The sequence below is a fragment of the Pleurodeles waltl genome, chromosome 4_2 (genome assembly GCF_031143425.1).
Source record: "Pleurodeles waltl isolate 20211129_DDA chromosome 4_2, aPleWal1.hap1.20221129, whole genome shotgun sequence".
Lineage (NCBI taxonomy): Eukaryota > Metazoa > Chordata > Amphibia > Caudata > Salamandridae > Pleurodeles > Pleurodeles waltl.
In genome coordinates this window covers 372722450-372735807 of record NC_090443.1, presented here as the reverse complement: position 1 = coordinate 372735807, position 13358 = coordinate 372722450, and the positions used below count along the sequence as shown (strand labels likewise).

The 13358-nt window shown below is 46.5% G+C and overlaps 1 protein-coding gene across 1 annotated transcript in view; it reads left to right on the top strand.

Moving 5' to 3' along the window:
• The window catches only part of CNN3 (calponin 3), a 164284-nt gene that overhangs the window by 82143 nt on the left and 68783 nt on the right, over nucleotides 1–13358 (top strand). The window contains exons 2-3 of the mRNA XM_069231481.1: nucleotides 4799–4920; nucleotides 5130–5199. Of these exons, the coding sequence (XP_069087582.1) occupies nucleotides 4799–4920; nucleotides 5130–5199 (192 nt within the window). The remainder of the gene's footprint in view (nucleotides 1–4798; nucleotides 4921–5129; nucleotides 5200–13358) is intronic.

Genomic DNA, 13358 nt, shown 5'->3' with positions numbered 1-13358 from the left:
CTGTGTGCAGTTTTGACTGTAACTTCGACTTGGCAAGTGTACCCACTTGCCAGGCCTATACCTTCCCTTTTCTTACATGTAAGGCACCCCTAAGGTAGGCCCTAGGTAGCCCCAAGGGCAGGCTGCAGTGTATGGTTAAGGTAGGACATATAGGAATGTGTTTTATATGTCCTGACAGTGAAATATTGCTAAATTCGTTTTCACTGTTGCAAGGCCTTTCCCTCTCTTAGGTTAACATGGGGCTACCTTTAAATCTGATTAAAGTGTAGATTCCCTTTGGGGGCTGATGGACATGTGGAGTTTGGGGTCTCTGAACTCACAATTTAAAAATGCATCTTTTAGTAAAGTTGATGTTAAAATTGTGCGTTTTGAAAATGCCACTTTCAGAAAGTAGGCATTTTCTTGCTTAATCCATTCTGTGACTCTGCCTGTTTGTGGATTTCCTGTCTGGGTCAGTTTGACAGTTGGGCTGTTCACACCTCTCCTCTAGACAGTGACACAAAGGGGGATGGGGTGTAGCCTGCATATCTTGATTAGCCATCTGTGCTGGAGGGGAAGGGAGGAGTGGTCGTTCACACCTGAAAGGACTGTGCCTGCCCTCACACAATGCAGTCTCTGACCCCCTGGTGTGCGTCTGGGGCCTGGCCTGGCCTGGCCTGGCCTGGCCAAGAAGGGATCTTGCAAACACTTGAGACTTTGCTTTGAAGTTTGCCAACTTCAAAGGCAGAACAGGGTATAAGAAGACCCAAAACCCCAGACTTTCAGAATCTTTCTGGAATCAAGAGGAACCTCTGCCCAGGAGAAGAGCTGAAGGAGGAGTACTGTCCCTTTGCTGTGTTGCTTTGCTGGACTGGCCTGCAGTTGCTGCTTCTGCCTGAAAAGAGTGCAAAGGGTGAATTTTGCTATGTGTCCTGCTTGGGAAAATTCTTCAAGGGCTTGGAGTAGAGCTCGCCTCCTGTTGGAAGTCTCAGGGACACCAAAGACTTCAGTTTCCTCGACCTGCAGCACTGGGAACTGTGTGTTTTGTGCTGTTTAAGAGGAGAAACCACTGCGATGCCGCCAACTACGCCACTGGCCTGCACCGTGACCTGCCGAAGCCACACGGAGTTGCATTGCCCCGCTTCACACCGCGACCCTGGTCTCACCGATGCCATAATCTGACTACTTCACGGAGCCGCTGCTTGCACCGCGACCTGTGGGCCCCGCACTCCAGCATCGCCTGCTCACGCCTGGGCATCACAGATGACTACGCTCCTGCTGACACCAGCACCGCTGCCTGCCCCGTGGCCTGTGGACACCGCTCGTGAGGAGTACGAAGCACTGCGCCGCAGCCCCGGTCCACAGACGCCAGCACCATTGGCTCCAGTGTCGTCACCAGGCATCCTTGCCTGCACCGTGGCCTTTGGACACCGCTCGTGAGGGTCACGAAGCACAGTCCCGTCCCGCACCACTGGCTTGGGCCTACCGACGACAGCGCTTCCGCAACGACACCGCTGCTGCCTACAACGTGACCTGTGGACACCGCACATTGCACTGCCCTGCTTCACACCGCAGCCCTGGTCTCACTGACGCCGTTGATCGCCGCCACAGAGCCGCTGCCTGCACCGTGACCTGTGGGCACCGCACGTCCCATCGTCCCGCTTTGCACCGCAGCCCCGACGCCATCCACGCCAGCGCACCTGATTTCATCAGCGAGGAGTTCGATCCCCGAGGTGCGTGACTTCAAGGGCCTGACGAGTCCTGCACTGACACCGGAACCGACGCCAGCGACGTTGCTCTCTGGAGCTCACCGCGAAGATCACGACGCGCTGCAAATCCAAGGTACTGTTTGCGGGTCTTCCCCGACACCGTAGCTGGCCTGCAACGCCGCGACTGGCCTGAACTGTTGGTTTTGTTGATCACGACGCCGTTATAGCCCCAGGTGGAGCTACCGACTTCAAGGAACTGTAGTTTTGAGTAAATCTTGCAGAATTCATATTTTTCTTACTGTATGTTGGATTTTTATTGTATTTGGTCTTGTTTTATATAGATAATTATTGGCTATTTTTCTGAAACTGGTGTGGTGTCCTTTTGTAGTGTTTTCACTTATTACTGTGTGTTATGTGCAAATGCTTTACACATTGCTTCTGAGATAAGCCTGACTGCTCGTGCCAAGCTACCAAGGGGGTGAGCAGGAGTTATCTGAGCGGGTATCTCCCTTATCCCGACTAGAGTGAGGGTCCCTACTTGGACAGGGTGCAAACCGACTGCCAACTAGAGACCCCATTTCTAACAGATCTCAATTTTAAAAGCAGGCGCCCACTTAACTATCTACATAAAATAAACCTGTCCTGATGTGCTTTCCTGGAGAAACATTATCTCTCTCTACTACTTTTATTCAAAACTTGGACTAGACGACACATCTCTTCAGCAAATGTGTTAACCTCCAGAGTTATTTTACCATTATTATTATTATTCCCTGGGACTTATGGAGCATACACAGCTCTCTGCAGCCGGTGCCTTAACGCCATAAGATTTAAAAAACAAAAAATGCGGACTCTGTGACAAATTAAGAACACATTTATTGCAAAGTTTCTCCTTTCGTCAGTTTATTTGTGGCAGAGATTTAAAAAAATGAATTTTGAAAATGAGGCCCAGATTTTGTGTCCGAGTTGTCACTTTTGTGGCACAACCCCAGTGCAAAATCTTATTTATGGCATCTGCTGATTTGATCAAACGTACTCCTTATAGATCTGATAAACGTGGGAGGTCTTAAGATCAGATGTCACTTCTTGTGATGCTAATTCCTGTGAAGTTATGGGTTGTAATGCCACTTCCTTTGTTGCCACTTGCTATGTTACGTGCCATGAGGTCACTTGTATACTGTCTAACTTGGTTAGTCCCCACCAATTTAAAAAAAAACAATTTTGGGGACTTGTGCCATAATTAAATCCTTGATTTATACTTCAGTGGATTAACACCAGACTCGTGTCCAGGTTACACATGAATCCCTGTAGTTCATAATCCCAGTGGGAGATCAGTGTGTATTTTGCAGTTCGCCTAATTTAGTGTCCATGGTCAGGCTCAGTGGGTTAATACACCTGCTGTGGAGATTTGTGTAGGGATATTATCCCCAATTGTAATCCTTATGTGCATTGATTAAACAGAAAACGTTGTAGCTGGTTCAACTGTATTTCACAGATTTCATCATGTTGTCAGAAATGTAATGGCACCATTATTGCCCATATTATAGCTAAATAGCCTGCTACCTCACCGGTTGTAATACGTTTTGAACCAGGGTCTTAAGCGAAGGCCTATAACAAGGGAGAGTGCCTTGATCAACCAATATAACCCGAAGCTGAAGGGCTATAAGGTTATTAGAACATTCCACCAACTGATGGCAGAATGGTCTAAATTAAAAAGGCAGCAACACAAAGCCACAAACTAGAAGGCTGGAGCAGAAGACCTATACCAGCCATTATTATCCCCGAGACACTTCATCGTCACGTAGCATATAGCACAGCCTCACACAAAGTAAAAAAACTACTATGGCAAAGCAAATATTCACAAAGCCAAAGGGCAGCCAGTCCATGCTAGACCTATTGGCTTGCCAATAGTGTGCTTAAAAAAAAAAAAAAAAAAAAGTTTCATTTTAATGTTCCTGCGTGTTTCTTCCTTTGTTTAATTTGTTTTCATGTTGCACTTTTGTCAGTCATCCTTCAAACCCTCCTATCATTTGTCAAAACTAAACAGCGGAGGTCGCTGCATATCTCAAGGGTTAGGGTGGGGTGCAAGGGGAGTACGAGGGGGGGGGGGAAATGAAGAAATAATAAAAAATAAAACAAATTACCTGCTGCCACTGTCTCCTCAACCCGCATTGATCCTCTTCCTGTGATGGTGTTGGTGTTCCAGCAGCCCCTGGGACACAACACACACTCCCCAGCAATCCTGTTGCTGCTCTCCTGCTATACCTAGCATGAGAGCTGCATCAGTATTGGTCTGCCGCTCGGACGATGCACTGGGGTCTGTGGAGTTTCTCCAACCCGGCTGTGTAACACAGCCGGGTTGGAGAAACATAAGTGTGCATGTCAGTTTGGCTGGCCTAAGATGAACGGACAAACTGACATGCACACTCAGGTGCACTGACTCCACTCTACCCCCCACCATGGGCCAGGCCCGTCCCTTAGTGAACCCGCTGGCTGAGCCAGCAGCTGAAAAAAAATAAGCAATATTCAAATATACATTTATTTTTCAGCTGCTGGCTCAGCTAGTGAGGCGATGCTCCTTTGCCATTGCGAAGGAGCTGCCCCTGAAACTAAGTAAATGGTTCGCTCAGTAATATTCAAAATCCAGGTTCAAGCTAATAGTTTACATTGTTGTTTACCACATAGTTTGGAGTTTGGGATTAGCAACAAGATCATGTGGCATGATTATCTGCAGTTTGTGACGAGAATACTGTTAAGGATGTACCTAGTCATCACTATTTTAATGTTACTTAGTCCTGCTGGGAGATAGTGTGTTTATTAAGCATTGTAGCCTGGTGATTTATTCCAGTTATTTTTCAAGTAGTATGAACAAACACTACAGCTCCCAGAGTGCATTAGACTGTTGAAGGAAACCATACTCTGAATGTTTGTCCTCTGTGACATTCATGAGGTAATGCTTTGTGCGCATCCACCAGGTGATCTTTGAAGGTTCGGCCTTCTGTGGGGGGGAAAAAAGATGCAGTGTTTGCACATTTGCAATGAGGGTTGCTCTTAAAGCTATTACATTTTTTAATGAGTAAATCAGACTGATCTTCTCCTTTACTGTTTTCTAGATCGCCTTAAAGTATGACCTACAAATAGAAGAAGATCTGCGCCTGTGGATTGAAGAAGTCACTGGTGTGGCTATTGGCGAGAATTTCCAACAGGGTTTAAAAGATGGCGTCATTCTTTGCCAGTGAGTTCCCAGAGTTTTTGCCCTATTTGATTGTATCCTTCCAAGCCATTCATTGCCTAGACTTCTATCTTTGTAACATAATCAAAAAAGTATTAGTGGCCTAAGAGTAAATACTAGACTGAAGTTTACATATAATGCAAAATGCAACCCTTTTATCACAATGATAGCAAATCCAAATATCTATATTTGTTCCACATTATCTTTTATAGCCTAATTAATCAACTTCAGCCTGGATCTATACGAAAAATAAACACCGTCTGCAAGCAAAATTGGCACCAGGTAAGGCAAGCCTTCGTTTAAAAAGTCTTTTGAAGGTATACAAATGCACATTTAACATGCATGGATTTTTATAAATATATATTTTAAGTGTTTATATAAATTTTAAAAAAGGTGTTGAGTCATTAATAGATGAATTTCAACTGGACCTCCTCTAAGCAGGCCTGGCCCCAAGGCTGGGAATCCTAATGCGAGAGTGGCGTGTAAAACAAGGTTTTACTTCATATTTCTTGTTTTCTTAAATATGGAGCCAAATAAACAGTGCCATACGAGCACACTTGGAGCATTAGAGATTGCAATTGTACGGCTTGTACCTGCATTGCAGGTGCAAGCTTTTATGCATTTTATGAATGGAATAAGTATTTGGGAAAATATATTGGCAAAAACAGGGCAGTTGGTGCCAAGAAGTACTTTTTAGTGGCACATAATCTGGATCCATAACGGTGAGCTGACCTCTGGAAGACAGATTGTTTAGATAATGCTTGAAATAATCATTCCTTTTTAAGGTTAAAAGTATCTGTAATTTCTTCAAAAATATATCTGAAACTTCATCGGGCAACATGTTTCACAACTGTAAATTTTACAGAATGTTGCTTTTTTAGAGCCTTCGAAATATCAACAAAGTGTTAGAAAAGGGGTCCTGTGGACATCCCTTGGAGGTGGGTGCAGTCACTTGGAGCGCCTGCTTGCAAGGGGTTCTCTAATCCACCTTAAAAGTGCAGGCGGTGTGCCACCTGCACGTAGTAACGCAGAGTAGCTTTTAAACAGCTGCTCCATATTTCTTAAGAATGTGCTGCCCTGGGGACAGCACAAGATTGTGGCTGCCCTGGTGGCAGAGCATTCAGTATGTTACGGCTCACTCTCCTCGTTTGCACCGGGCACCTTTTGAAAGGTATGCCTGACGCAAGCAAGGATAGTGAGCCGTATTCTGTAATACGGCCCCAGGAAGCAGTTTTAAAAATGCTCCTTTGGCACCATATGAATCAAAATATACGTACTTAACATCAATTCAACTTTCACTAATTTAAAAATTAATGTATTCGAGTATAAAAGAAACCTTGTGTAACCAAAGAAAAATTGTGAAGGGACCACAACATGAGCAAATGGGTGAGGTGAAACTCATTTGTAAAGTTTATAGTCAAATCTGACTATTATCTCTTATTGAAGTCTGACAAGCTGTACAGTATATCAAATGACAATTATCTTCAAAAGATTCTTTTTTAAAGATACAAAGTATTAACATATTGAACGCGCGTATTACAGCTGCTATAATTGCTGCCAAATACTTTCCTTCTGTCAAGAAGGTTATTGAATATTTTTCAACTGAGGAACCTAAATTCTAAAAGAAAAATTATTTCTTTTGAGGTAAATTAATTAGTTATAGCATGTATAATTTTAAGCACAAGTATTACATTTGTGTGACAGCTGGACTGAAACTCTTCAGGATCCTGTTAAGGAGCAGCATCATTTAACACTTGGAGCTTTCCAGAGAAAGTAGTTAAATCACTGGCTAGGATTAAATACATTACTTTGGGTGGTTAATTTCTATTCCAGTAAAATACATTTAAGGATACCTAGCATACCCATGAATTAAACAATTCACAATTTTTCAAACAATACTGTATCATAGCTTACTCTGATTTCAGCAAAGTAGGTAGGAATAATCATCCTAGCGCCTTGAGACCCGCACGGGTGAGTAGCGCGCTTTATAAATGTTAATGATTTGATTTGATTTGATCCTGACTGAATGGTTCACATATGGTTTCAAAATTAAAAATCCGAAAGCTCTCGCTCGCCTCTTTCCCACATTTTCACTTCTCCTGTCTTAATTTGAGTCTTTCACCTGATTTCTTGGATTTTAAAGAGATGAGTGTCTAATGCGTTGTTTCCGAAAACTGTATGCTATCTTTGGTAGGACCGATGTCCAAGTAATAAATGGAGATGACTTTAAATTCTGTATTTATCTTGCCTCATTTGCTGCTCTTCATGGACAGATGTAAAATGTCAGGCTGGGTCTTCTGACAAATTGCTGCTTTTTTTTTTATTACATGGAGATTGGCATTTCCAAATCCTTTTGCTTTGCATTCCGTGAAAGTATAGTGAATTATTGCTAATGTTGCTCAAGAATAAGGAGTGTGACCGATCGACTGTAAGATGCCAGTTCTGGAAATAAACTTCTGTATATAGAATGGCTGCAATTTTGGTGTGTTTGGGGTACGGGGTGGGGTTTTCTCTGCATAGTGAAGTGCACCCAAGTGCCAGTCTTTTTATGAAGTTCTTTTTAATTTCATAATCAACAGAAAAACATAGCTGTTGGCATTGATTCCAACATATTTTGACAAGATTCAGTTTGATTACAATCAAGTATTTATACATTGCGTTCTGTGTCCGGAAAGAAATTGCAGTAATGATAATTTCAATATCATAAGAAGTTGAAAATGTTTCCCACTAATGGCCGCATAATATCCTGTGTTTATTTGGGCATTCTCTCTTGCTCTGCAGTGTTGAGCGATGCTGACAGGACACATCTGTGACTGAAAGGTATGGCCCCTTAGCACTGTCTGTTGGTGCAATACTGTGCTAAACTGAGAACCACCCGTTAATGGAACGGTCCCTACCTCAGTTTCAATTAGCATAAGGATCTTGTTTGAAAATACAGGAGCACTTGAAGGTGGCCTCATGCGCACTCCATTTCATCAGCAGACATTTCAGTTGCATGATAGACAAAAATGCTTTGACATACTCATAAGAAACAAAAACCAGTTGGACATAATTTGGCACAAGCTCAACAATACATAATATGACTGTTCCCATAAACCTGTTCCTATTAGTAAACATTTGTTTTATTTTGCTGCCACTATTTTATGGATCAAATCTTTATTGGTTTTAACATATAAAAGTACAAAGCACATTGTGTGAGTTGCCAGCAAGTCAACCACCTAGATAGAGCATTTTAATCTGATATCCAAGAGAGCATGCACATGATTACTGTCTTATTGCGAAGAGAAATCTCCCTTTTTGCCCACTTCCAAACATTTAGAAGAGCAAGGTAGGTAAAGACAATGGTCTAATGACCTCAGTGCTTCGTGCATAAGCAAATAAAACATACAAAAAAGTAACAGCAGAAAAACGGTGCCTCCCCCGTCAAATATTTCGCTTCTCCCCCCCCAGGATTCCTCCCATCTTTACAGGCTAACATCATGCTAGGTCATCCCCAGCCAACAGGCCAAGCATCTTCTAAGAAGCATCTGTCAGCCCCAGAACCATCAAGTAAGCCGGGCATGTCAGCTCCGTGAACTCTGTTGATAGGATCTTAAACGGCTTCCATAACGTATTTGTCACCCACTCTCTGCTGAGAAACCAGAGTAAGCTTCTCCATAGCAAGAATCAACCACAGCTTCTGAAGCCAGGTCGCATACGTCTGTACCCTGTCCGTCCCCCATAAGGCTAGTATCGACTGCACAGCCGCATTGAGTGCCAGCGCCATCTGTCGCCCTTTCAGGGATCGTAGCGGGAAGGTGAGGGGGTTGGGCAAGCCTAGAAGTATATACAGTGGAAACCTAGGGAGCTCGGTCTGGAACACTTTATCAATATTGTCTAAGATGCTTGTCCAATAGCTCTGAAGTTTTGGGGCAGTGCCAGAGCAGATGTACCAGCGTACCTGTATTACCACACACCCTACAGCAAAGGCTGGGCTTGGTAGGGTCCCATGAATGTATCCTGGCTTGGGTGTAATACCAGTAGGAAGCCACTTTATATGCCATCTCTGTCCCTGCTGCATTCAAAGCTGTATGATGTGCTCTATAGTATATATTGTCCCATTCTTTGTCAGAGAACTCCCTCTCCAGCTCTCTCTCTCATCTAAGTTGCCCCTTAGACTTAGCCAGGCGTTCCCTTCCTTGTAAGAGTCTATATAGTTCTGAGAGGACTCGCCTGTCATCCTTCTTTGTCAACAGCCATTTTTCGAACTGCGTGAGTGGCCTATCCATCAGAGCTCTGTTCGCCGGCCGAAGAGCCCAATGCCTCACCTGGTAGTACATTAACCTATCTGCCTCTGTCATGCCATATGTTTCCCTCATCTGATCAAAAGAAACTACTCCCTGTGCATCAAACAGACTCCCCACCCTTTTACAGCCTCCATCATACCATCGGCGCAGACCCTCCAGACACAGCCCAGGCTCAAAATCAGGGTTCGCCCCTATCTGGGTCATGGGGGATGGGAACGCCGTAAGCCCTGGTCGACATGCCACGGCATCCCAGACACGTAACGTCGCTCCCGTAATCGGGGAGGAGTATAGGCCCCGAGCCCTATGTCGACGTTGAAGCCAAGGTTCCTTCCAAATGTGCGATACCGCTACTGCCTGATCCATGAAACACCAGTGTTTCTCAGTAAGTGGACGGCTCCACTCCAAGAGAAAGCGCGACTGTGCTGCCTGACGATATCATATAAGGCAGGGGACCGCCAACCCCCCCCTCTGCTCTAGGGCAATAGAAAACCCTTCTAGGGAGCTGTGCAGGGCGCCCATCCCAGATAAACTTAAGGATTGCCGACTGAAGAGTCGCTAACGCACAATGTGGGGGAGCCAGAGGCAATGCATGGAAGACGTACAATATACGCGGCAATGTGGTCATCTTCACCGCCGCCGCCCTGCCCAGCCAGGAAAGTTTGTTTCACCCAGCTCTCCAAATCGCGCTGCACCTCCCGGACCAATGTCTCATAATTCAAGCTCACTGTCTTCGTAACTGAAGACGCCAGATCAATACCCAAGTAAGGGAGTCATGATGAGGACCAAAGAAACTGATATCAAGTCTTCAACTCTTGCTCACGTTCTGGGTTCACAGACAAACTGAGGACTTGGGATTTCTGCATATTTACCCGGAACCCCGAGATCTGGCTAAACTCCTCCATTATTGTCATTAGTCAGGCAGGGAGGTCGCGGGCACAGTCAAGGTAAGAATCACATCATCTGCATACAGCGTGATAAGGTGGTGATCCCCTCCAAACTTCACCCCAGAGACCAAGGGGCTGTCACGTAGACGCTGAGCAAAGGGCTCCATGTAAAGCACAAACAAACGGGGGGAAAGAGGGCACCCCTGCTGAGCCCCCTGTCCAATCGGGAACGGCAAAGAGACTATACCATTAACCCGGACCGCAGCCCTAGGTGAGCGATAAATGCACTGAACCCACCTCCTGAAGGCCAGGCCCAAACCATAACACTCCAAGACCCGGAATAAGTAAGGCCAGTGGACCCTATCAAACGCCTTCTCTGCGTCAATAGAGAGGAGCAGCGTCTCCCTGTGAGATCTATTAGTTTTATCTATCAAATGTAACAGTCGCTTCATATTATCACTGCACTGATGACGGGGTATAAAGCCCGCCTGGTCCGGATCTATAAGACCCGGCATATAGGGATTAAGGCGGTGGGCCAGTATTCCAGTAAAGAGATTTGCATCTATGTTCAAAAGCGAGATTGGTCTGTACGAAGCACACTCCTCGGGATCTTTCCCTTGCTTGTGTATCACCGCAATGGTAGTTTCGGACATACTGGGCACAAGTGCCCCTGACTCCTGAAAGGAGTTAAAAAGACGCGCCAAAAGCGGTGCAAGTTCCATGCAGAAAGTCTTATAAAAGAGCGCCGTAAAGCCATCAGGGCCGGGAGACTTCCCCACCTTAAGCCTTGATATTGCTGAGATAACCTCCTCCACGCTGATAGCCTGATCTAAGGAAGACGCTTCCCTCTCACCAAGCGGAGTAATTGCTATCCCCATGAGGAATGCGGCTGGATTCGCACCGCTCTGGGCATCAGCCATATACAACACCCGATATTATTCGGCGAACGCATCTGCAATGTGATCATCTGTGTGGGCCTCCCTCCCAAAGGTGAGCGGACCATTTTTATCGCTGCTGCCGCACGCTGTGCTCTCAACCGATGCCCCATGAGCCTGCCACACTTATTACTCCCAATGTAATATTTATGCTTAAGCTGTGCTATCGCATACTCAGCTGCTGCCTCGTTTTCTCCAGTTCCCGCCAAGTTCTCGGTGCACACGTGGACTTATGGGATCGCTCCAATGCTGCCACCCTTTGTTCTAGCGCCGCCCTATGCTCCCTCCTTGCCCTTTTATCTCTTGCTGATAGCGACATTACCTCCCCCCACACCACTGCCTTCAGAGCCTCCCACAGAGTCTCATCATCATTGTGGTTAAGATAATCCGAAATCACGCGCCGTAGCGACTCCTCCGTTTCTTTATTCTTCAAGATCGGGTCACTGAAACGCCAGCTCGAGCTGCACACCCGACCCACATCCACCCCAACTTCCACCGTGATAGGCGCATGATCTGTAAGGGCCCCAGGCTCTATTGTGGTCTCTCGAACTCGAGAAGTGAATTCTCGTGAAGCCAGAAAGAGGTCAATCCGTGCGTACGTCTTGGTAGCTCCGTGATAGGCTTAAATTTGCGCCGCCTCTGCAGAGTCCGCAGCGAAAGGTCTTAAAATAATTGGAGCGTGTGCCCTCGAAACTGAATCTGTGGGAGATTACGGGGCCTCTGCAAAATGCTTTCTTTAAGCCCATAATTATGAACACATGCCAGGATATCAGGCGGACGCTCTCCGGGTTCGCCGATGTGACCCACACGATGGACCCTATCTAGTGTAATTTCCCGGCCACCCTCCAGGCCAAGCACAGAGTCAAACAACGCCACTAATATCCTCCTTCTCTGCTCCGAGTGGCACACCTCGGATGCAAATGTTATCCCGTCGCAACCTATTTTCCAAGTCTTCAACCACAGACTGGAGGAGTTCCTGCTGGTCATGAAGGCGTATGACCTCTTGTTGCATGCCCGCTAACTCCTCGCCTCAAGAGATCTCGCCATCCTCAACCTGGGCCACACGCTCGCCCAGAGACGTGACCTCCACTCGTAGCTCTTTCACCTCTTGAAAAATGTCTCTACAAAGTTCCTGCAGGTCACTTTGTAGCGAGTCAAACAGTGAGGTAAGGAAACCCTTTGTGACCGGGGCCTCCCCGTCCTCATCCATCTCTCCACATACCTCAGGAGACCATCCAACCGCCGGGCCCTCAGCCGATTTGCCATGCACCGGGTGGGATCTGGTCAGCATTTCTCTCACAGACTGATCTCGTTTTGGCTTGGAGGACATCATAGCCCCGAGTGCCTCTTTCGTCACGTCTAGAGCCTCTTTGTACTGCCCGCCGTGGGTCGAGTTGCCAGATCCTTCACTTTATGCCCTTGAGACTCTGGGCACCAGTTTCTGCATCTAGCGCTGCCCAAAGTTCGTAGGCCAGAAGCAGGCTCCAAGCTCCTTCTGAACTCGGGCTGGGCCACCGCGGGCCGATCGCACCGCTGATGTGTGGCCCAAACCCCTAGCGCCCATCCAAGCTCCACCAACCCAGAGCAGGGGGGTAAATGTGCAATGATGCGTTGTCGCGTCCGGGACCTCTAGCCCGCAACAGCCCTGCAAAGAAATGGCTGCTGCGGGCCGCGTAGCACCCTCCGCTGCTCCGACGCGGGCCCAAGTAGCCTCTGCGTCGCTCCAGGGTGCCGGCCGGTCGCCGCGCACCCAACCGCCCCAAGGCTCAACACTGCCGGTGCTCTCCTCGGAGGGCAGCCCGACCCTCCCTCGAAGCGTCCGCTGTCTCTCGGCCCCTCTCAGCTATCCAGGAGGGCCTGGGGCTCTCAAAGACGGGGCCATAAAGCTCTTATTGGGACCCGGGCGGCGGAGCTCAGATGAACGCGTCTGCTCCGCCACCATCTTGACCACGCCCAGCTGCCACTATTTTAATTTGTTATTTTATGACAATTTAAAAGTCGTTTTGGACTATCTACTTACGTAACTACAACGGTTATTCAAAAGATTGTTCAACCTTTGTGGAACTGGAAGATAATGTAAAATGTTTAGCAGTGCTTGACCATTAAGTTATGAATGTTGCTAATTGTTGGCAAGGTTCAGCCCTTTGGGTTAACTCTGTAGAAAGGAAAGCCGGTCTGGAATCTTCAATTTATTTTGGGCTAATGAAAATTGGTTGTGTACAGGGCAAATGTTTTCTGGGTTGTGACAGGTCAGATGAAACACTTGCAGATGTCATGGTAACCTAATGTAAATAAAATTTGTTTTTTAAGCCAACTTTTTATTTGAAAATTGGCAG